At 43.7% G+C, this 25,767-nt stretch overlaps 1 protein-coding gene across 2 annotated transcripts in view; it reads right to left on the bottom strand.

Annotated features, from left to right (window-relative positions):
* Window positions 1-3,783: 3,783 nt before the first annotated feature.
* The window catches only part of efemp1 (EGF containing fibulin extracellular matrix protein 1), a 33,101-nt gene continuing 11,117 nt past the window's right edge, over window positions 3,784-25,767 (bottom strand). For both annotated transcript variants that reach the window (XM_015944412.3, XM_070542391.1), the window contains exons 5-11: window positions 9,603-9,725; window positions 9,365-9,484; window positions 7,103-7,222; window positions 6,908-7,027; window positions 6,128-6,254; window positions 5,852-6,044; window positions 3,784-4,156 (exon numbers count right to left, since the gene is read on the bottom strand). In XM_015944412.3, the coding sequence (XP_015799898.1) occupies window positions 3,995-4,156; window positions 5,852-6,044; window positions 6,128-6,254; window positions 6,908-7,027; window positions 7,103-7,222; window positions 9,365-9,484; window positions 9,603-9,725 (965 nt within the window). In that variant the 3' untranslated portion in view covers window positions 3,784-3,994. The remainder of the gene's footprint in view (window positions 4,157-5,851; window positions 6,045-6,127; window positions 6,255-6,907; window positions 7,028-7,102; window positions 7,223-9,364; window positions 9,485-9,602; window positions 9,726-25,767) is intronic.

The following is a 25,767-nucleotide window of genomic DNA, read 5'->3' on the forward strand; positions in this document are numbered from 1 at the left end:
CAGTGTGTTTAAGCTAATGACCTGTTAAACCAAGTCAGAACTAACAATTTCTCCATGGCCATTAGACCATTATTAATTTGCTTAGAAAAGCAGCTAGAGACTGCACAGGCTTTTTGTTATGCTAAATTTGACACCCCATTATTCGACAAGTCAAATGTGGCCGCAAATTATAGGACTGGTTCGATGAATTAATGGTCCAGTGAATAAATTAATAAGGAAACAGCTTCTTAGCATCTTAATAGCATGAGCGTCCAGATAATTTGAGCTTCTTGTTCCTCCTAGCTTGTCACTAGACTCATTTACAAAATGTTGGAAACATTTATTTTAAATTCCATTCTGTATGATTGTATCTTATCATTTCAGCACTATTGCTAGATGCATGTTTAATTTATCATTTTTAAACTCACAAAAGGTTCTCCATTGGATTCAGATGACTTGAAGGCAACATGAGTTTAGCTCTTTGGCACAGTTAATTATTGTACTGGAGTTTTGTATGAATAAATAAATTAGGAAAATAACTGGACACACACTGTTGATGACAATTATCAGATTGAAAAATGGAGTCACCACTGCTTGATGGTAAATCTCCCAGACTTGTAATGTATTGAAACTATGATAAATAGAAAATATTTATGATCTTTTAAGAATTTTGCGCAAGACAAGATTACAGTCTGTAACAACCATTACACTTGGTGAACTTTTGTGACTTTTTCCTTCTGTGATCTTCAGCCAATAACGCAAGCTGTGATCTGTTCAATAAATGTAGCAGTGATTAATGAGATGTCCTGCCATATGCAGAGATTAAGTTAATTATCTTTGATATTACCCCAAACAGAATACTAATCAAATAGGATTTTTAAAATGTTGCTTTCATTTAGAGATTCCGCATGTGACTGCCCCCCCCCCCCCCCAAAAAAAAAACCCATGAGCAAATCAATAAAAGAGGGTGAGCTTTGTTTTTCCTGGGGGGGGGGGGGGGTTGGTTGCATCATGCATGGACAGCAAAACACACAACTCTGAAGATGAGGTCTGGGGAACAATGACACATCATGTATCATTTTACACATCCCAACACTACTCTAATGCCCCAGACAGCAAAATGATTGAGTAACAACTTACCATTAAACACCTCCCATCCATTGCTACATCTTAATATGATGTGTGTGTGTGTTGTGTGCAGGCGTCATGTTCATCCCTCAGCACACATTGACTCAACTACATTACCCACCCCCCTCTGAATCCCTTTAAACAAGATGGATCGGATAGCAATGGCATCATCTTCATTGCATTTATCATTATTAATTCTCGATGAAATCCTCTTTAGGTTTCCCTGAAACATGGAAAAAGCAGAACATTTTTACACATGCACTGCTTTTTCCATTACAATAGGCAAAGTTCTGTGTTTAGTTTGGAGCACGTTCAGCACGGTGGAGCAGATTTGTGTTTACACAGTAAAACAAGCAATCCAGATTTTTACCTCATATTTTATTTGACAATATAGCTTTTGCTCTTTAGAGTACAATCAATAAAAGGTATGTATGACAAAATACAATTTAAATATAAGAGAAAGAACATCTCACAGAAGAATGTTTTGACATCATAAGGAGTAGTGTTAGTGTTTTTTTGTTGGACATTTAAGGCACTTAAGAGCTGGACAACTGCACTTTGTGTTTTTCAGGGTGTTCTCTGCCGTTTGGTGATTCAGCAACATCCTGGAGTCATAGAACAAAGCAGGAAGAATGTATTAAAGGTCTCATTCACTCATTTTGTCAACAAATTTGTTGTGATCACTGGTACGAATGGATTATTTGTGAGTCGTTATCTGTAAAGAGTAAAGCTCTGACGCTCCTGTTACAGGGGGTAGAAGTTTGTTGGAAGAGTAGAGGGCAGAAAACTGCAAAATTTAGTCATTCTCATTAATATTCACGATTTGCAAACATCTACCCTCTGATTGGCTAACAGCAATGCAACTTTCCATCCTCCATTCGCTCTTCTAAAAAATATAAAGTTGATTTGTTATCTCCACAAAAACTTAAGCCCAGACATGTGCCTCCATGTCGAATTGCTAATGCCAATTGTTAGCTTTTACCATCTGAGCTGCTCTGTTCTCTCCTGGCCGCTAATTCAACACAACCTTCTGTGGTTGCAAGTCAAAAGTGGGCAAAACCATGAATGCTAACTTTCCTTGTGATGTTGAAGACACCAGCTTCTTCTGATGGGATCATTTCTCTGTCTATTTTATTTATGTGGCTAATGCAGGCAATAGGTAGCCTAGGATTCTTGATGGACAATAGCATGCTCCACTGGAACCTGCGCAGCCTCAGCTAGTCTGGTGGCGTGCTCTATCGATTTTGTGGGCCTATCACAGTGCTTTGTTGATTTTATTATAGGTTTGGTGGGGGGAGAATGTTACTGCAACTGCGCAAAACTAATGATGGCTAATTTGAAACGACTTTGGCATCAACTTCGGACTATTTAGACTTGAGCTTTTCTTTGAGTCAAGAGCAGATAGAGGTACTTACAACCTTAATTTATAAAAAGAATATATTCTTCTTCGACAGTGTATGGTGGACTGCCCTGTTGACTGGCATCCGTAGTGGTGGGTACGCCACATTATTTGTTGTCCAATAGCATGCAGTGACTGTTTGAAAGACAACCATAAATTCCTCCCCACAACTGAGATCTGTCAATGGATCGTGGCAAGACTATATACTCACATTTAGCATAAAGCTTAGAATGACCAATCTTATTTTAAAAAATAAAAAAGTATTAACGAGTGAATGAGTCCTTTAACACTTTAATAATACCTTGTGTTCCATGTGAATCAGCTAAAAGGCAAAACACTGCAATTATTGTTATCATGCAAGCCAGCCTGGTGCCAGTGCGACTTCTTGACTGGGACCCACATTAGAGGGTTCCATCAACCCCTCTGGAGGTGAGCTGTGGCACTGGCGAGCGAGCGACTTCCAAAGTGTTTGTTATAAAAAAAAAATTGTCATTTCTTGTATGTGTTCTCAAGTTTAAAGACCTCCGTTGTTGCGTGTGTGACTGAAAACTGCTGGGATGACATCACAGAAACACATAAACAGCTCCACCACATTCATCAATCCCACGGCAGAGAACGAGCACTTTCTCACTCTTTCCTCTTCTCTCCCTCCGTGGTTCACACTTACATTTGCTCATATGCATAAACAAAGCTTCCACACACAGTCACACCAACACACACACACACACACACACACACACACACACACACACACACACACACACACACACACACACACATTTTTTACCTACCGTAAGTATTTACATGAAATTACTCCTCTGAGTTATGTCCACAAGTGTCAAGCTTGTCGTAACAGAAACTTAAGCGCTCTTTGAGGTCACAGGCTAATTACCTCCCTTTACACTTTTGAACTGTTCCTGGAATTCTCTGGAAATTATTACTCATATCGCAAACTATACAGAAACTTGCACAAATAGCATGGCTCAGCAGCCCTACAGCCTAACATTTATCAGCAGAAGCTGTGATTCTAAACAAGTAAAGTATTCCTGTATGAAAAGCTGCGTGCGATGGGTCCTTTTCTCTGTTTATGTGCGTCAGATCCTCTTTTCACTTTACTACTGGTGCTTTGAAAGCAGTCTTGATCCAAGCAATGTGATAAATGCACCATAAATGTAGTAGCATTCAAAATTAATCTCAGTTAGGCTGATTTTCCTGAGTCCTGGTTTTCTGGTAGATGAAAGAAGACATTCAGGCTTTTCATTAGCGATTTTAAAGTCCTGCATTTAAATTAAAGGACGCACGTTGATAGAAAAAGATGGTTGGGTTTGACTTGAGCAAGCACTTAAAGACTGATCTGCCACCATTTGAATCTGAAGCAGGCGACGTAACGCGTGTGAATTGAGTGAAAATAAAGCAAGTCATGCTGATACAGGTGTTTTCTATGTTCGCTGAAACCAGACCGATGCAGGCAGCAGGGAATTGCTCCTATCAGAAGGCGTATGCCCCGACGATGATGGTGAGCCGCAGCAGTGAGCTGGTGCGGTAGTTCATGGTCAGATGGTGAGTGATCATCTCCAGGTCTATGATAATCTCCCTGGGCCCAGACAGGGGCTTGGTAAGCAGCAGCATGGCACTCACGTTGCTGGAACGCTGCAAGAAAATACAAATTATGCTTTTTTTGATAAAAAATAAAGTAAAATAAAAACACACATTACTAAAAGAATGACATTTAAATGACTTTTAATCCTAAAACTGTTATCCCACATTCATTGTCTTTAGTTGAGGAATTCAACCTGATTCTATCCAGAAGTTGATTGTTTTTAATGTTGAAGGTGAGCTATGAGATGTTTTTCTGGAGCATGTTTTACCATGTTGCTTGAAAATGCTCTTCACATACTGATGGCAACCAATAAATTAAATGTTTTGACAAAGAGTGAATAATTTTTAATCACCTCTGAAAAATACAGTCCTGGAAGAACCCTCATCGAATCAATGTGAACGTCCCGTTCTTAATGACTGGATCATGATGTGTCCATCAAACTGCCTTCTGATCATCTCTCCCCCCTCCGCACAAACGCCTCTATGCACACGAATTGTGCTTTCTTCAGTTGGTGTTCTGAACAGGAAGTGAAGCAAGGGCCGGGCTTGCTAGTGTAACGAACGGAATGCTCCGTTCTGTTTGCAAGTGGTTGTACGTGCTCGGTTCAGAGTCTGGTTCTGTTGTTGCTGGGAACCTTTGGGGTAGATAATAGCTAATATAAAACTGTTGGATAAACAAGTGAACATCGTATTTTATTTAAAGCTGCTGTCTGGAGTTTTCCTCTTTCAGGAAATATGTATGATTTTTCAGAAGTACATAAAGTGAATGTCATCATGTACCGTGACATAATGTAGGAAATATGTGGTTTTTTGCTAAGCCCGCCCCCTGTCCCATAGAGCTCAATGCAATATGAACTGAGTGCCAGTCAGCACTAAGACTGTTAAACTACCGCTTACATACAGATGTTGATCACAGAGTGTGCTCGAGCATAGAAGAGCGCATTCACGAACTAGAAACGTTGCTTTGGGCCTTAAATATGGAAATGAATGTAGGTCAAGATGTGATACGCTTGTCAGCCACTAGATAAGCAAAACTCAATAGGCGGCCTGCAGGCCCCCTCTTTGTGGCCTCCGAACTGCGTGCGCCACCCTGGTGTAACGAACCGCCAACACCCACCCCGATCCGACAGACGAGCTGGAGGGCTAGAGACAGCGCAGGTGTGCAGTGCAGTTTCATTGTATTGCAGGCTTGTGTGTTGTGTGTAGAACCGCTAGCACCCTCTGACCATTACATTTGAGTAACCCTGCCATCAGATAAAAGGAAAAATCAGGACAGCGACATTAAAGGTTCTTCAGGATGACCAGTGAAACTTTATTTTTACAGCAGTTGTATTTTATCTTCATATAGGTATTTTATGCTACTCTAAGCCATTTTCCTGAAAAGAGCCCCAGCACATGTTTATTATGTTTATGTTTATTATGTTTATGTTTATTTATTTAGCAGTCTCTTTTATCCAAAGCGACTTACAATTTATAACCTATAGGGCATGTTGTGATCTGCGGGGGAAACCGGAGTACCTGGAGGAAACCCACGCATGCATGGAGAGAACACGCAACTCCACGCAGAAAGGCCGCAGCCGAGCAGAGTTTCGAACCTGCAACCTTCGTGCTGCGAGGCAACCGTGTTAACGACTGCGCCACCATGCAGCCCATAAGCCTTATCATGAAGATTAGCCTCAGCGATGCTGACAATGGTAAAAAAAAACTTCTCTGATAATCTTTTTCACAAAACAATAAGAATCTTACCCGAAGAAAAAATTCACCCCCCTCATTTCCTGCTTTAATCCTGAAGGAGTTGTGTGTGTTGGCATACACAGTGGTGGCCTGGATCTGGAATATGTCTGCTGGTACGGACCGGTCCGCCTGGATGCTCATGTATTTGTAGACTATTGACGGTGGGAGACCCTGGCATTCAGATTGGGACTGACAGAAGCAGCGGCTGCAGAAACACACCAATCAGGACAAACTCTGCAACACTGGTCATGGAGATTGAAATTAAAGGACTGACAGTTAATTACCGACCTTTCAGAGGTCTGAGTGTAAGGTGGCTCGCAGGGGTTCCTGGGATAACAACGGAACCCTCCGTAATAGTTCCAACACATGTCATCATCTTGGCAGTCATGGGTCCCCATCTCACACTCGTTTATATCTGGTGAGTTAAAAAGTGTCAGAAATATAATTAAAATGTTCAGAAAAGAGAAACAAACAATCACAATGAGACGCTTTAGATGCTTCTATAAATAGAAACAGGTTAGTGGAAGTGCAAGAAACACATGAGGGAAGCTTGCAAGTTTGAAGTCCAGGGAAGCCCCTCATTGGACCGACTCCAGCTTTTCCCCTACTGCACCATGAAAATGGCCCCATCAAATGTGCCTCAAAACCACAACGCTATTCCTGGCACAGCAGCTTGGATTCATCACCAGAAATGTCCCTCTGACCCAACAGAACGGGTTCTTCACACCCCATAAAGCCCACACCTGACTGAGAGGGTGTTCCTGGGAAGGAACAGCTCTCCCTTTGAGAGAGCGTTAAAGCTTCAAATAAATCCACTTCAAGAAACTAACACCATGCTCGTAAATTTAAAGAAGTCGCTGTGGTTGTGTTGCCTAACATCTGCATGTCCCCCCCCCCATGGTATTGTGTTGCTGAAGGCAGCATTAAATCCTGCTTGAGGATATCAGGAGTGAACTGTTGGTATTGATCTCTAAATGTTTTAGAGGAGTAGAAAGTAGATAAATAAACAAACTTAGAATGGAAAGATGAAAAATTATGTCTCAAAGCAAAGGTGAAGGACTGCAGTACCTTGACACAACCTGCCTCCTTGGAGCTGATATCCTTGCGGGCACTCACAGGAGTAACTCCCCGGAGTGTTAACGCACTGATACTGACACATGTAGCTGGATAAGCTGCATTCGTCGACATCTGTTCAAAACATGCATGAAAATCATTGTACATGTGGTACAGCAGAGATGTGGATATTGCATGATACACACGCACCATCACAGGAGATAGAGTCTGCTGCCAACTCGAAGCCGTTGTCACACTGACACAGGAAGGAGCCAATCAGGTTGTAGCATTGATACTGACAGGGGCTCCCCACATCACATTCATTCACATCTGGAGCAAAAGCAGATGTTTCACACACATTGACCCAATAATAACTAGAAGTTCTTGTTCTAATGTGTAGAAATATGAGTTTAGTTTTCTAACAATGTGTCTAAGCCACGTTTGTTGTGTAACTGCATCTTTCAGCAGCATTTGGTGGTTTCAAAAAATCTTTTTGTTTCACTTATGTGGTATTTTTGACATTTTTGTTCACGATTTTACTACAGGTGAAACTTCATATTAATGGTCAAAACAAACCTACATGATATTTTTTTTACATAGACGCATCATGAAAAATGCAACGTTTTTGCATGTTTCAATGATCTCAACTTAAGTATATATGTAAAGTCCCAATAATCATCATCACACACTGGTGAAATGACATCTCCACATTTGACCCATCCCCGGAGGGAGGCATTGGGTCCCATTTTCAAGGTCTTTGGTATGACCCGATCAGGTTTTGAACCTCGATCTCCCAGTCCCAGGACGGACACTCTACGACTAGACCACGAAGAAGGTTGTATAGAAAACACACGTGTTTCTGTGATTTGGGAGGTTTTATGCAAACTGAAACATTTAAACAGGATCACAGAGAATTGTTTCAGTTGTTTATTGTTTGGTAGCAGAGGCGCCCCCAAGGGGTGACTATGGATGGCCATATAAATCATTTTGGCTCGGGCATCTGGTCAGGATGCCTCCTGGACGCCTCCCTGGTGAGGTTTTCTGGGCACGTCCAACCGGGAGGAGACCTAAAGGTAGACCCAGGACACGGTGGAGGGACTATGTCTCTCACCTGGCCAGGGAACGCCTTGGGATTCCCCCGGAGGAGCTGGCCCAAGTGGCTGGGGAGAGAGAAGTCTGGGCCTCTCGACGTAGGCTACTGCCCCGCGACCCGACTCCGGATAAGCGGATGAAATTGGATGGATGGATGTGTGTGTGTGTGTATATATATATATATCTACATACATATATACATACATATATACACTTGTGATCGTTGTGACATCACCTTCTGGAGTATTTTCATTCTGGTAATTGATGGTGTACGTTTATTTATGTTTTATGTTTTTATACTTTTTTTATGTACATTTTCTTTCGTTCAACCATGACATGCACACACAACACATATACAGCTTACATTCACATAATAGTAAGCTAATGCGAGTGCGCTCACACACACACAACATAACTTCTACTGCTATACTTCTGTGGGATGACAATATTGATTGTTTTACTAAAAAACCAGCAAATGAAATGTTTATCTCTCATCCAGATGTTTACATCTGCTCACACCACAAACAAAAAAGCAGAAAATGCTTATGATGCGGAACTGTGGTGGCAGTCTTGGGTCTTTCATATGGATCCAAACCGTTTATAATGCTGATTTTGATCGGTCCCCAACGTGTTTAACGTATCTCTGTATATTCTGCATCCTTTTTGGGATTTTAACGTGTAACACTTTCTTTCACCCAAATTTGCTTCTTCACTGCGAAGTACCATTTGTTTTCACGGTTTGTTTACACTCATAAGGCCGCCAACATGTCTGCGCACATCCAAGAATGCCATGCGTAATCACATGTGATCACAAGCCTTATATATATATATATATATATATGTTATAAGTTTTGCACCTCTACCAGTGGAATCCCAGGAAAATTGTCATGGCAAGGCCAGATGGGGCCAATGATAATTTTGTGGTGGCACCATCAACATATATACGGGTGGCACACCAAATTGGCCTCTGTGGTAACGCTGGGAGACTTTAGCCTGTAGCTGTGCATTTCATAGTTCCTTTTTCATTAAAACAAATAAATAAATGAATAATAGGCCTACGCACCACAAACATTCACCTCAAATTTGAGAAACAGAAACATTTCAGAAAAAAGACCACATTTCAGTTACTTCATTACTGTATCTTTCATTGTTTGAGAAATTTGCTTGTTGCTGTCTCAATAATATCCAAAAAATGTTAGGATTTATATTTTTTGAACCTGAGTGACATTCAATTTTAGATGGCCCTCCATAGCCACCCCTTGGGGGCGCCCCTGCTGCCAAGCAATGAAAAATCAAAATAATTCTCTGTGATTTTATTTTAATGTTTTGTTTGCACACAACCTCTCAAACCATGGAAATGCACGTGTTTCTATGACTTACCAACACAAGTGTGATTGTCGTGAGTCAGTTTGTAACCTGCGCTGCATTCACAGTAGTACGAGCCCAGGGTGTTCACACATCTGTGCATGCAGTAGTGACTCAGGGCACACTCGTCTCTATCTGCATAAGAAGGTTCATGGAAAGAAAAGCCACAAATGAAGGGGAAATAATGATTTTTTTGTTTTGTTTTTTGCAAAACAAAGCGAGAGCGGAGTGTGCTTTTGTATCCATGTCTCACCGATGCAGTGGTCTCCGTTCCTCTGGTAGCCAGGAGGACATTGGCACGTGAAGGAGCCTCGAGTGTTGTAGCAGGTCTGTTCAGGCCTACAATTGTGTCTGCCTGTTGCACATTCATCTATGTCTGCAATAAACACACACACACAAACACACACACGAAAAGTTGATACCTGCTGCATGCAATGAATAGGGAAACACATCAAAAGCAGAGCAATACATTTGAACTTTAGCCGCTCAGGGAGCTTTCACACACAGAAACATTCATGTTCACACGGGAAGCAGGTAGTTAAATGGAGAAAGTGTTCATTTAGCAGCTCAAGGGTGAAAAGAAAAACACAGATCCTCTTCTCAGTGGTGCCCCTAAGGGGTGGCCAGGGAGGGCTGTGGCCACCCCTGGGATGACCACCCCTCGAAACAATTCATGTTCACAAAAACCATACATTCATCTTCTTTAATCAAGACATACATGTTAAAGATAAATCATATCTTAATAATAATGTTTAGTACATAATTTATTTAATAAGTCACTGAGGGTCACCGTTTTCAAGAAAAGTATAAATCCCAATAGATTTTATGGGTGTTTTGGTGAAACAGCAACAGGTAAATTTTACAGTTTTAAAATAACTAAACAATCAAATTTGAAACTGTAACTGAAATAACTCTTTGACAATGTATCATTTTTATGAAATTTGAGTTAAACATGTTTGATGCATTTGGATTGTTAATGATGAAGAATGAAGGAGCAATGCATTGCACAGCTACAGGCTAAACTCTTCCAGAGTTACCGACCACTTGCCAGTGGGCCGTTGCCCAAAGTGGGATGGTCCGTTCCGGTCTACTACATCTGCAACCCCCGAATGCAAGGCGGCACGAAGAGTTGTCTGTGAGTCCCACAACCACCTCTACCCCACCCACGCCACCCTCACCCCCGCTATGAGGGCTGATGGGATGTAGAAATGCCATGGTTGAATTTTCATCCCAGTCCAGGCTCCCCATGAAAATTTTCTGGGGGTACCACTGATTCAGCTCACAAGGCAGATTCTTGTAGGAGAGAGTTTACAAAAGTTTGAAAAAACAAAAAGAATGACTTTGAAATGCTTTCTGCATCAAAGATCCAACTCTCAACTTAAAACTTTGTAATGCAAAACAAAAAGTAATGAAACAAACCTCTAGAAATACAGAAACGAATGACACTCTGTGTACAATAAGTGGTGGTGAAATGATGAGGTGATGGGTGGGCGTTATACATCCAACACGAGACGCTCCATGTATAATGTTGCTCCTACAAACACATTCTCAGCCTGGGTTTGTTCGCAGCCAGAGCTTCTTAAAACAGCGATCTCACCCTAACCCGCATGCATAAATACACCAGTGGTGTATACTGGCATCCCCGAGGCCCAGCAGCAGTCTTCCTGGGTGGTCTCATGCACCTCATCATAAACAGACAGCTACTGGGCATCAGTTTAACAGGATGACAGACGGTTATCCTCGATACCACACACACACAGCACTGGAGAATCACTGCATTGTTATTTGGTGTAACATCATTCACAAGAATCTGACAGAAATATAAATAAAATGATCATACAAATCTTGTCTTTTGCTCCCTGCATTGTTTAGATGTAACACATAAATAAATATTAACCTGAGGCAAGGACCTAAAAACTCCTCCAAATGAAATGAACTGGTACATCAAAGCATCACAGTTGGAGCATGTGTCCACTTTCTTGGTTTATTTTTATCATTAGCTAATCTATTAAAATTTTTTGCGTCAAGTTACAAGTTGAAAGTTTCACTTCTATATCCTGTGTTTCCTAACCCCCACCAGTGGGACTCTGTTTGCTATGCAGGTGTCGGGGATCAGCGGAGAGAAACGTCCTCAGTCCTTGAAGCAAATAAAAGGATGAAGTGCTTGACTCAATGGAGGCATGGATGGACTAAATCCATCGGGAACAAAAGCAGAGCTTATCTGAAGGTGCACCTCTGAGACAACAGGTGCAAATTGTACAAAAGGAGGAATGCACAGACAAAGCCTGTTGCTTGCTGACCCATTACATAAAAGGACAAAGATGAAAGCCGTTTTGTCAGGAAAGTCTGTGTTGTGATGTGGCTGAAAAGGAATCTGGGAATCCCGATCTGCATGAGGCATCGACAAAACAAAGGGCAGTATTTCAGCATGAACACATGATGGAACACCATGTTTATCATTGTATGTATGTAATTAAGTATGTATGTATGAATGTGTGTAAGTACATATTTCTGTATGTATGTATTTAAGTATGTATGCATGTATGAATGTATGTACGTATGTTTGTATGTATTTAAGTATGTATGTATGAATGTATGTAAGTACGTATTTTTGTATGTATGTATTTAAGTATGTATGTGTGAATGTATGTAAGTACGTATTTTTGTATGTATGTATTTAAGTATGTATGTATGTATGAATGTATGTACGTATGCTTGTATGTATTTAAGTATGTATGTATGAATGTATGTACGTATGCTTGTATGTATTTAAGTATGTATGTATGAATGTACCGGTATGTAAGTACGTATGCTTGTATGTATGCATTTAAGTGTGTATGTATGTATAAATGTATGTACGTATGTATGTATGTATTTAAGTATGTATGTATGTATGAATGTATGTACGTATGCTTGTATGTATTTAAGTATGTAGGTATGAATGTATGTAAGTACGTATGCTTGTATGTATGCATTTAAGTGTGTATGTATGTAAAAATGTATGTACGTATGTATGTATTTAAGTATGTATGTATGTATGTATGTATGAATGTATACAAGTACGTATTTTTGTATGTATGTATTTAAGTATGTATGTATAAATGTATGTACATGTGTTTGTATGTATGTATTTAAGCATGTATGTATGTATGAATGTATGTACATATGTTTGTATGTATTTAAGTATGCATGTATGAATGTATGTAAGTACGTATGCTTGTATGTATGCATTTAAGTGCGTATGTATGTATAAATGTATGTACGTATGTATGTATGTATTTAAGTATGTATGTATGTATGTATGTACGTATGAATGTATATACATATGCATTTATGTATTTAAGTATGTATGTATGTATGAATGTATGTACGTATGCATGTATGTATTTAAGTATGTATGTATGAATGTATGTACGTATGTTTGTACGTATTTAAGTATGTAGGTATGAATTTATGTAAGTATGTATGTTTGTATGTATGTATTTAAGCATGTATGTATGTATAAATGTATGTACGTATGTTTGTACGTATTTAAGTATGTATGTATGTATGTATGCATGTATGTACGTATGTACGTATGTATGTATGTATGTTCGTATGTATGTATGTATGTATGTATGTATGTATGTATGTATGTATGTATGTATGTATGTATGTATGTATGTATGCATGTATGTACGTATGTATGTATGTATGTGTGTATGTATGTATGTATGTATGTATGTATGTTTGTATGTCTGTATGTATGTTTGTACATATGTTTGTATGTATGTACTTAAGTACTTACTTATGTATGTGTGTATGTATATATATGTATATATTTATCCATGTACGTATGTATATATATATATATACATATATATATGTATGTATGTATATATATATTTATTATTGTACGTATGTATATATATATATATATATATTTATTGAGGTACATATGTATGTATATATATTTATCCATGTATGTATGCATATATATATATATATATATATATATATATATATATGTGTACGTATGTATATGTATATTTTTTAATTTAAGTATGTATGTATGTATGTATGTATATATACATTTATTATTGTACGTATGTAGGTATGTATATACATATTTATCTATGTACATATGTATGTATATATATATATTTATCTATATACGTATACACATACAGCTGAATGCTGAATACAGTTATAACTAAATTAGGCTGCACAAAGACGGTCAATAATAGAGTGGAGTGATTTTCCTGTCACACAAATACTGTAAATGAAACCCTGTGATTATGGAACATAAAGATAAGATTTGAATAATTTTCCTCTGCCTGGACAAGAGGCAGCAGACAGAACCAGACCCATGTGACTCAAAAACAAGACTTACTGGAGGAATGTGGTGTTTCATTTAGACTGGAAACGCTTCGCCCTCTGGCTTCATAGTTAATTCAGGTAAACAAAAGTCTGATTACCGATGAAATACAGTCCTGAATTAATGCAGTAATGTCAGTCTTTAAGCTTCAAGCTATATTTGGAGGAGGAGGGAGGGGAACTAAAAGAGATTTGTCTTTTGTGTATAGGCAGCGTGATTAGCGTAGCGTTCAACCTTGCACTACATAGGACTGTTTTAGCTCTTTGATGGCTGCGCGTTCCCTGCATGTGAGCAGTATAAAGCGTGGCAGGGGTGGGGGTGTGGTTGCCAGATCTGCTCAGGGGCCTGTGCCTACCAATGACATCACACTACGGCAGGTCTATTCAATTCCGGGCCTCGAGGTCTCGAGGTATCCAGCATGTTTTAGTGGTTTCTCTGGTCCAACACACTAGATTCAGTGTTTGAATGACCTGTGCAGCAGCTCATCAGGCTCTGCAGAAGCCTGTTAATCACCTAATGATTGTAATCAGGTGTGTCGATGCAGGGTTAAAACCTGCCCTCGTGACTCAGAATTGATTCTACGGCAAAGCTACTCAGACAAAATACCGTGCACATCTTTTTTGACACTATTCTTCTGTATCTTTTGTTAGTTCTTATGTTGTAATTTTTATTTCTTACATCCAATTTTATTTGTGTGTTTTTATCTGCTGTTTTATGTTGTCGTGTTGATTTTTGTGTTTTATGTTCTTGCTGATCTTGCACCTGGAAAACACATTGAATTGCTTCAAAATCTTCGATATCAACTTGCTAACCTAACTTTTACGAATGTAGTAACGTAACTTCCATGAGTCGTGTGTCCAGCCAGTGGTCTAGTGTGATGTCATCGACAGGCGTAGGCTCTCCGAGCCCATCCAGTATTTACACTAGCTGTTTCTCTTTCTCTGACATTACGGAGCTATGAACCTCTCATTCTCATTCAAATTTCTAAATCTCTTCCTGTCCTTGATGATGTCACACTTATAGACCATAGCTTTAAAATAAAGGGCAATATTAAAATCTTAAATAATTTTTTTCAAATTAAATAAGCCTGCATCACAGCACTAAACATCTCAAAGGGAAGTTCACAAACAAAAGCAACTATTTCCCATTTTACATGACTCTTTGAAAATCCTCACTTTGGAGAGATGGGGATCAGCTCTGATTGGACATGAGCACTACCCGCTGGTCTTAGTGAGTCTAATTACGAAGCATTTTTGCAGTGTAAAAACATTTGAAACAACACATTCTCACACTCGAAGCGGCTGAAACTGACGAAGGATGACCAAGCGTTTGTGTCCAAGGCATTGGGATATCCAATGCGTCAGGAGGTGACGCGCTGCGCCAGAGCCTTGCTTAACAACGCTCGCAGTAAAACGGACATTTCACCGACATTTTCCCTCTAACCTCTAGCGATTTAACCTTCCCCTCACTCCCTTCCTAACCTTAACCCAGTTTTTCTTTCTAAATATCCCATTCACTGTGTTTGAGAGGAACGATACAACAAAAAACAAAGTTTCGCATGTGCAATAACGTTAAGGTCAGGATGGGGGTGAGGGGAAGGTTAAATTGCAAGAAGGTAAAGGCCACAATTCGCTAAAATCTCCGTTTTACCGTGGGCGTCGGAAAGTGGCGCTTTGGCACAGCGCATCGCCGAGCCGACGCTCCCCACATGTCAGAAAAAAAGGCTTGGTCACCCTTCATTAGTTTCAGCTGCTTCGGGTGTGAGAATGTGTTGTTTCAAAGCATTTCATACAAATGATGTGTGATTAACTTGTAAACCATCATAAATTTTATATTACATACATTTTTTAAATGAATTCAGGTGGATGTTTGCAGCAGAAATTAGATGTAGCACTTCTGGCAAGAACTTAAAGTGATGATGTGTATTTTCTCTGGCAATAGGGGGCAGCTCATACCTCAATCATAGCAAGCAAGCGGTATTTTTGTGTTTGAGTAAGACCTTACCAACATTAGTCAAGAATTCCTGGTAGCGTAACCTCCACAGCAAAATGACAATCGCATCAGACTCATTTTCATCACTGGCAATGAGCAAAGAGGTAAATGTGTAAAACAACAAGGTTTATGAATGGCCATACAATGTTTTGTAACCACTTGTTACATATCAGGAAATGCATTTTGTCCTCACAGGCTCCCGTAGAAGTTAACATGGCGTCTCATATGGTGTCGCCAAAGACTTAGACCCACTCCTATGTATTCTAGACCAGATTTTTTTGGTTATTAATTACAAAGCCACCAATATTTTTCAACAACTGGGCATCATTTAATTCATTTTCAGCAACATTTCGATGGATATTTCTACAGATTAACAGTAAAAACTACACATTTTCTTTTTAATAATAGTTCTGCAAGAATAACTGTGAAATGTGAAAATCATGTAATTGAAAGCAGGGCTGCACAATAAGTTGCCTCAACGTGAAGAGTGAAGTTCCTTTGAAATTCTGTGTGCGGAAAAGCCAGAGTCATCATCCCACTCCATCTTAAAAAGCCTGGTGAGCTCTAAATAAAAGCACATGTGCTGAATACAATCCAAAAGGTTAGTTTTTGAGAAGATCTTGTGGACACTGCTACTTTGTCACCAAACCTTTGAGAAGATGCCAAAACAAAGTTACGGAGAAGTTTGTGTGGGTGAGGTGAGGTGTGTGTGTCACCCTCAGGTCCAGAAATGTCTCCCCAGTTCACTGCATGCTCTACAGTTAATAGAGTTTACCCAAGAAAACAGATTTTACTGGTACAAGCGTCCAGAGTGATGATGTGCTGCGTGTAGAGAGAAGTAACTCTATTCTCTGAGGTCAGTATTTGTTCACTTTCATGTTTCCTCCAAGTGCAAGGCTGCTGAAACATTGCAGGCAAAGATAAACCTGTCCAGCAGAAGATGTAGACAGACAGAATGAGGAGAAAGGGCGGAGGTTTCTTTCTTGTTCTTTGAGGATTTAAAGTAAGATTTACAGTCGTGTGTTCTTATGTGATGTCAGAGTTAAAAACTCCAAGCTTTTTAGGGAGATTAATCCTTAAATGCCTTGTGGGATGAGGGGGAGTAACGGAAAAGGCGGTAGCTCAAAGTACGTGAGCGTGTGTGAGGATGGATGGGTGTATGTGTGCGTGTGTGCGTGTGTGCGTGTGTGTGTGTGTGTGTGTGTGTGTGTGTGTGTGTGTGTGTCTGTGTGTGTGTGTGTGTGTGTTTACAGTAGAAGGTTGTGTTTAAGGTGCTCGTTAAACAGCTTTTCTGCAGAGAATTTACCAGCCTGCCTTGAGTGCCTGGTTTTGCCTATTCTCCAAACACCTGGATGCCACCATCTGCTGCTCTGCCGGTCCCTTTTCATGATTTTCTCTGCAGCGCGAGGTGCAGCAACGGCTCGCTCCGAGTCAGCATCACTTCACATTCTCTTTCCCTCTCGGAAAGGCGGTGAAGAAATCAGATGATTTGAATCTCCTGTTCCATCCTTTACAGGGCATGAAATATTTCCACGCTCCCCCCAATTCATTTTTCATCACTTGTCGCTCATGAAGAGTAGGAACTGTAGTCATGTTGAGACTCTTACACTCAGAGTCATTGTTTTCTTGAAAACATCTGTTATCATGTACAAAAAACAACTAGCCTCCCCACATCTTAATTGAGCCATTTCACAGAAAACTGGCAACACTGGAGGCATAAAAACCGTTCAAAAGTAGGCCTAACATGTTTTAAGAAAATTATGCTAATCACACGTGAGCATTACCCAGCAGAGCTGAAAACAGTGATTTATAGCAGCTCTGGTAAAAATCCCTATTTCCTTCCATCATGAGGTAAACGGAAAGATCAACACGTGAGAGCAGCAGAGGAGGAAGCAGCTGGCCGTTGGGCTGACTTCAGGGAGAATAATAACAACAATGTTAAGCACTTACACCAAGAAGGCACGACAGCGCTGCTTCCCCCTTCGATTCTGGCTTTGCTTTCCTTAATGTGACGGCAGTGAGGAGCCAGTGGCAAACCACAAGCAATAACAGCAGCCTGTGCAGCAGCGCTGAGCGGCCAGAACAAGAGTAGCCTGCATGGTGGTTTGATTACTTTAATTTAGACTTAAAATCACTTTAATCCTCTCTGGCACGGTGACAAAGACATGTAAGTTAGCTGGAAATGACTCAAAAATAAGTTGTTAGATTACACATGACATGATTACTGATGTAGCTTAAACTCCAGATGTTGCACTCGTTAAAATAAGCACAGCAACTTAAAGTAGTTATAACTTTAAAAAGTTGCCAGTGGAAAGTGAAACATGTTCATGCAGTTTGCTTAAATATGGCTGAAAATTGTGGAAAAAATGTAGAAAAAAATAATAAACTAGTATCTCTCAGCAACTAGTCTATAAACCTAGACAAACTATCAGTAGCAAAATATTTTCCACTGCAGGTTGGTCTGGGAGGAACGGCCCGCCTGATCTGAACTCGAGTGGTGTTTCATTATTGGACTTCTGTGCAAGCTGCAGTTTGGCCATAACGAACACCGTGTTCTAACACAAGGATGCCCATCGGTACACTTGGTACCAGGGCAGCCTAGGTCGCAGGTCGATGATAGACTTTGTAGTCGTATCAACTGACTTGCGGCCGTATGTTTTGGACACCCGAGTGAAGAGAGGAGCGGAGCTGTCAACTGATCACCACCTGGTGCTGAGTTGGATCAGATGGCAGGGGAAGATGCCGCGTAGACCTGGCAGACCCAAACGCATAGTGAGGGTCTGCTGGGAACCCTTGGCAGAAGAACCTGTCAAGACAGCCTTCAACTCCCACCTCCGGCAGAGCTTTGACCGCGTCCCGAGAGCAGTGGGGGACATCGACTCCGAGTGGGCCTTGTTCCACTCTGATTGTTGAGGCGGCTGTTGCTAGCTGTGGTCGCAAGGTGGCCGGTGCCAGTCGTGGAGGCAACCCCCGTACCCGCTGGTGGACACCAGAGGTTCGGGGAGCCGTCAGGCTGAAGAATGAGGCCTACAGGGCGTGGTTGGTCTGTGGGTCTCCGGAGGCAGCAGGCGGGTACCAGATAGCTAAGAGGGGGGCAGCAGTGGCAGTTGCCGAGGCAAAATCTCGGGCGTGGGAGGAGTTTGGTGAGGCCATGGAGAAAGACTATTGATCTGCGCCAAAGAGGTTCTGGCAAACTGTCCGGCGCCTCAGGAGAGGGAGGCAGCAACTCGCTCACACCGTTTACAGTGGGGATGGGGAGCTGCTGACGTCAACTGGAGCTATAGTCGGGCGGTGGAAGGAATACTTTGAGGAGCTCCTCAATCCCACCTATGCGCATTCCGAGGAGGAACCAGAGCCGGGAGACCTGGGGATGGACTGTCCACTCTCGGGGGCAGAAGTTGCTGAGGTAGTCAAACAACTACACAGCGGCGGAGCCCCAGGGGTGGATGAGATTCATCCTGGGTATCTCAAGACTATGGATGTGGTAGGGCTGTTGTGGTTGACACGTCTCTGCAACATTGCGTGGTCATCGGGGGCAGTTCCTGTGGAGTGGCAGATCAGGGTGGTGGTCCCCATCTTTAAGAAGGGTGACTGGATGGTGTGTCCCAAGTATAGGGAGATCACACTCCTCAGCCTCCCTGGAAAGGTCTACTCCAAAGTACTGGAGAGGAGGGTCCGATCGATTGTTGAATCTCAGATTGAGGTGGAGCAATGTGGTTTTCGTCCTGGCCGTGGAACTGTGGACCAGCTCTATACCCTTGCAAGGGCGATGGAGGGGGCATGGGAGTTTGCCCAACCAATCCACATGTGTTTTGTGGATTTGGAGAAGGCTTATGACCGTGTCCCCAGGGGCACCCTGTGGGGGACGCTCCAGGAGTATGGGGTGGGTGGCCTTTTGTTAAGGGCCATTCAGTCCCTTTACCAGAGGAGCTTGAGTTTGGTCCGCATAGCCGGTAGTAAGTCGGACCTGTTCCCGTTGAGGGTTGGACTCCGCCAGGGCTGCCCTTTGTCACCGGTTCTGTTCATAACCTTTATGGATAGAATTTCTAGGCGCAGCTGTGGTATGGAGTATGTCGAGTTTGGTGGCAGGAGAATCTCGTCTCTGCTTTTTGCGGATTATGTGGTCCTCCTAGCTTCATCCAGCTCTGACCTTCAGCCATTTCTGGGTAGGTTCGTGGCCGAGTGTGAAGCGACTGGGATGAGGATAAGCACTTCCAAATCTGAGACCATGGTTCTCGACCAGGAAAGGGTGGCTTGCCAACTCCGGGTCGAGAGAGAGGTCCTACCTCAAGTGGAGGAGTTTACGTGTCTCGTGGTCTTGTTCACGAGTGAGGGTAGGAGGGATCAGGAGATCAACAGGCGGATTGGTTCATCGTCTGCAGTGATGCGGACGCTGAGCCGATCTGTCGTGGTGAAGAGGGAGCTGAGTCAGAAAGCCAGGCTCTCGATTTACCGGTCGATCTATGTCCCAATCCTCACCTATGGTCATGAGCTTTGGGTAATGACCGAAAGAACGAGATCACAAATACAAGCGGCCAAAATGAGTTTTCTCCGTAGGGTGGCCGGGCTCAGCCTCAGAATTAGGGTGAGGAGCTCGGAGATTCGGGAGGGACTCGGAGTAGAACCGCTGCTCCTCCAGATCGAAAGGAGTCAGTTGAGGTGGTTTGGGCATCTGATCAGGATGCCTCCTGGACGCCTCCCTGCAGGAGGCCCCCGGGTCGACCCAGGACACGTTGGAGAGGTTACATCTCCAATCTGGTCCGGGAACGCCTTGGGGTCCTGCAGGAGGAACTGGTGGAGGTGGATGGGGAGAGGACGGTCTGGAGCTCCCTAGTTGGGATGCTGCCTCTGCGACCCGGACTCGGATAAGTGGAGGAAGAGGAAGACAACGACGATGGTTGTTCTAGCCGTGCTCCTTTGTAGCCTCAGCAGGCCTAACACTGGTTTGGCTAAATTTATGTCGGCCCATCGCAGTGCTTTATGTCTGTAGAATGACGTTGGACTGACTTAGCACCGCCATGACAGAGCTATTGCTTTTTTTTACAATGATGGCAGAGGGATGGAGCAAAACTGCAAAGATGCCAGCTTTGGGATCAACTTTGGAAAATCCAGACTTAGGTTTCTTCTTCTTCTTTGACGGTGTATGGCAGACTGCCCCATTGTCTGATTTCCATCATTATGAATATGTCACATTGTTCGTTGTTATGATTGGTCCTAGCGCTGTCCATTTGCATGCAGAGACCGTTTGGAACACAAAAATAAACAAGAGTCTGCTTCTAGACCTGCAGAAAGGGGGACCACAACCAGCAGCCAGCAGAGTCCTGGGAGATATCGGCGGCAAACCCACAGGCCCGCCCACAGCCTCCCACCCCCTAGCCAGCCGAGCCCAGGACCCAGAGACCCAGGAACCAGGGGCGACCATCCCCGCCGGAGACCCAGCAGAGCCCATGGACCCAGACCCCACCAGGCTGCCACCGGGATTGATCAGGCAGACGCCAAAAACCTTAAACCCCCTGATCCGGGAGCCACGAACACTCAGGCAGACCAAGGCACCACACTCCACACCAGGTGTGGCAGGGAGAGGGGAGACGAAGATCTATATCATCAAAAGAAGTCCCAGGAGAAGGGAGGAGTCAAAGGCCCCACCTGACATATACAGTCATACACAAGCACAGTCACAGACTCCCTCCCTTATGCTCACACATACACATACAACCAAAGACTTACAAAAATGCATGCCGGACACCCACTCATGCTCCCCATACAAACCCTATTCACTCTGGTCCCGGTATTGCTGCACATGGGGTACAACCATTACTGTTTCCCAGAGTTCAACCCTTTCTGCTGGGGTGCTGATGAGCAGGCTCCCCCGCCCAACGCTGAGCACATCAACCCACCACCCCACACCCCAACCGGACTGCCAGATCTCCCTCCTAGCTTCCAGCCCCAGGAAGCCAAGCGACAACAGAGGTGTGCTAAGACCCCCTAGTCTCCCTCCGCCTGCTCCAATATGGTGTTAGTGAGTGTTGATGAGGTGTATTCCATGGCTGTGGTGAGCGGGCAGTGCGGGCATCTTCTGGCCAATGCCAGCTGATGCCACCACACCACCCCACTAGCACCCACAGCCCTCAGTGTCTAAGTGCAGTTTAAAATTGGAAGTGGGCACCGGCACTTGGGACGAGGCTGAAAGATCCCCTTGCCAAATGCCATTGAATGTGCTCACTCCCAAGGCCTTAAGTGTGTGTTTGCGTGGAATGTCGTTGGTGGAAGTGTTTAAGGTGCAAATAAAATTGGGGGGCAGGTTGCCACAGAACTGCGGAAATGGGGTCCATACCCACACTCCCTGACTTGTCCACTTCCAAGGTCCTATGTGCATGTTTGTGTGATGATGTGAGGGAGCAGGAGGAGAGAAATATGTGGGGATGGGGAGGAATGGCTGGTTGGGCTTAGCCCTCCAGGGAGCCAGCTCCCCCACTGGCCCCAATAGACACCTCTGTTGTCAAAATGCCACCCAGGGCATGGAGACCCCCAGCCCATCCTGCCAGGGCCCAAAGCAGCAGCATCACAGAGCCTCACGGAGTCCGAGGGCACCAACCCAGCCCCACCCCAGCATAATATCTACGCCCGTCCCTGCATTTGCACAACTTCCAGATTATATAAGACATAGGACATCCAGGTAAGGTTGGGTCCTCCCCCTCCTGGACTTCCCCCTCCCCTGTGATGGGACAGCCAAGGTCTACCTGAGGCCCCTGAACCTGAGCCAGGCACTGCCGCATGTTCCTGCCTTCTCCCCGGCAGCATACATGTCAGGACCCGACCCCCAAGGCCCTGCCCAGATCCCCCAAGGGGCCAGCCACTCCCACACCCTGAGCCCCCAGGCGCCCACCCAGACCCGCCCAGGGGCAATGCAGCTGCCGGGCAGTGACCCAAAAATGGTCTTGGTAGCACGGTGTCGATACCAGAACGGCTCAGGGTCCTGCGCCTTCTGATGATGTCACATTCCGGCAGATCCACTCAGGTTTCACACATGTTTTGTAAAGAGATCAGCAGTTTTGTTATTTAATTCTTGTTTGTTACCACCTAAATGTTTTCTTTATAAATGTAATTTGTTAATAAAACACCATATTATCTTTGTTCTGTAAAGAATGTGAAACTACATAAAACCAACATCAGACTGCCAAAAAAGACAACAGTTCTTAAATGTGAGGTCATATCTGTTTGTATTAATGTGGAATTCATCTGTTTATTTCCTTACTTGTTATGTAAATACATTTATTCATTCATTCATTCAAAATGTTGCTTGGTGTCTTTTCAATAAAGTTCTCATATTTTATTTTGGCCCCGTTTCGTCAAAATCAAGAGCTTTTGAGGGTCACCGTTTATGAGTTGATATCTTTGCTTTTATTTTACTCTTCCTTTAGAAATTCAAACATATTTTCTCCAACAAGTCTTGATCTTTGAACTTCAGGACTACAACCGCTAAGATTACAACCATAAATTTGTTCTGACCAATCAAAATCATCATTGTCAATGTGCTAACGTAACTTTTATGAACGTGGTATCGTAATTTCTGTGTCTTACGTTCAGCCAATCATCTGATGTAATTTGCAGACGCAGGACCCCGAGCAGATCTAGTACCGGCACCGGCTTTATGTGGTAAAAAAAAAATTGCAACAAAAATTTTCCTAAAAATCCATTCAGATGTATTTGTAAATGTCTACAGTTACATGTACAAGTGTTATCTTGCCAGTTATTTACATATAGTTCAACAAAAGGCATCCCAGCAAATATTGGTCCACGGCCAAAAACTGTCACCGTAGGATGGCTTAAGTTGGTAAAAAAATATGTAACTGATATGTAACTATTTCCTAAGAATTAATTCAGATACATTTATGTCTACAGTTTTCTAGGGTTACATTATTTTGACATCTTGTTAAATGTAGTTCAACATGGAGCATGCTGTGAACCAGATGTAACTCCATCCATCCATCCATTTTCATCCGCTTATCTGGAGTCGGGTCGCAGGGGCAGTAGCCTAAGGCGAGAGACCCAGACTTCCCTCTTCCCAGCCACTTGGGCCAGCTCCTCCGGGGGAATCCCAAGGCATTCCCTGGCCAGGTGAGAGGCATGGTCCTTCCACCGTGTCCTGGGTCTACCTTTAGGTCTCCTCCTGGTTGGACGTGCCTGGAAAACCTTACCAGGGAGGAGTCCAGGAGGCATCCTGACCAGATGCCCGAGCCATCTCAACTGGCTCCTCTCGATGTGGAGGAGCAGCAGGTCTACTCCTAGCCCCTCCTGAATGACCTTCTGCGTCTCATTCTATCTCTAAGGGAGAGCCCAGCCACTCTTCGGAGAAAACTCATTTCGACCGCTGGTATCCGCGATCTCAATCTTTCGGTCACTACCCAAAGCTCATTACCATAGGTGAGGGTAGGAACGTAGTTCGCCTTCTGACTCAGCTCTCTCTTCACCACGACAGACCGGTACAACGCCTGCATCACTGTAGATGCAGCACCAATCCACCTATCGATCTCACGCTCCAGTTTTCCCTCACTCGTGAACAAGACCCCGAGATACTTAAACTCCTCCACTTGGGGCAGGACCTCATCCCTAACCCGGAGAAGACATTCTACCCTTTTCCGAATCAAGACCATGGTCTCAGATTTAGAGGAGCTGATTCTCATCCCAGCTGCTTCACACTTGCCTGCGAACCGCTCCAGCGAAAGCTGAAGATCACGTTCTGATGAAGCCAACAGGACCACATCATCTGCAAAAAGCAGAGACTTGATCCTCAGGCCACCAAAACGGATTCCCTCTACATCTTGGCTGCAACTAGAAATCCTGTCTATAAAGGTTATGAACAGAATCGGTGATAAAGGGCAGCCTTGGCGGAGTCCAACTCTCACTGGGAACGAGCCTGACTTACTGCCGGCAATGCAGACCAAGCTCTGACACTGGTCACACAGGGACCTAACAGCCCGTATCAGAGGGCCTGGTACCTCATACTCCCGGAGTACCCCCCACAGGGCCCCCCGAGGGACGCAGTCAAATGCCTTCTCCAAATCCACAAAACACATGGTTGGGCAAATTCCCACGCACCCTCCAGGATCCCCCTAAGGGTATAGAGCTGGTCCAGTGTTCCACGGCCAGGACGAAAACCACATTGCTCCTCCTGAATCTGAGGTTCAACAATCCGATGGACCCTCCTCTCCAGAACCCCTGAATAGAGCTTACCAGGAAGGCTCAGGAGTGTGATCCCCCTGTAGTTGGAACACACCCTGCGGTCCCCCTTTTTAAATAAGAGGACCACCACCCCGGTCTGCCAGTCCAGTGGGTCTGCCCCCGATGTCCACGCAATATTACAGAGCAGCGTCAGCCAACACAGCCCCACAACATCCAAAGCCTTAAGGGTTTCCGGGCGGATCTCATCCACCCCCTGAGCCTTGCCACAGAGGAGATTTTTAACCACCTCAGTGACATCAACACCAGAGATTAACCCAAAGTCCCCAGACTTTGCTTCCTCACTGGAAGACGTGTCGGAGGGATTGAGGAGGTCTTCGAAGTCTTCTGCCCACCAATCCACAATGTCCTGAGTAGAGGTCAGCAGCACACCATCCCCACTATAGATAGTGCTGGTAACCCACTGCCCCCCCCCCCCTCCCCTGAGGCGCCGGATAGTGGACCAGCATCTCCTCGAAGCTGTACGAACGTCTTGCTCCATGGTCTCACCGAACTCCTCCCATGCCCGGGTTTTTGCCTCGGTGACCACACGAGCTGCATTCCGCTTCGACTGCCGGTACCTGTCAGCAGCCTCTGGAGTCCCACAGGCCAAAAAGACCTGGTAGGACTCTTGCTTCAGCTTGACAGCATCCCTAACCGCCGGTGTCCACCAGTGGGTTCAGGGGTTGCCACCACAACAGGCACCGACGATCCTGCAACCACATCTCCGGTCGGCTGCCTCAACAATGGAGACACGGAACAGAGTCCATTTAGACTCAATGTCCCCCGCCTCCCTCGGAACATTTTGGAAGTTCTTTCGGAGGTGGGAATTGAAGCTCCTTCTGACAGG

This window comes from Nothobranchius furzeri, chromosome 12 (assembly GCF_043380555.1).
Source record: "Nothobranchius furzeri strain GRZ-AD chromosome 12, NfurGRZ-RIMD1, whole genome shotgun sequence".
NCBI lineage: Eukaryota > Metazoa > Chordata > Actinopteri > Cyprinodontiformes > Nothobranchiidae > Nothobranchius > Nothobranchius furzeri.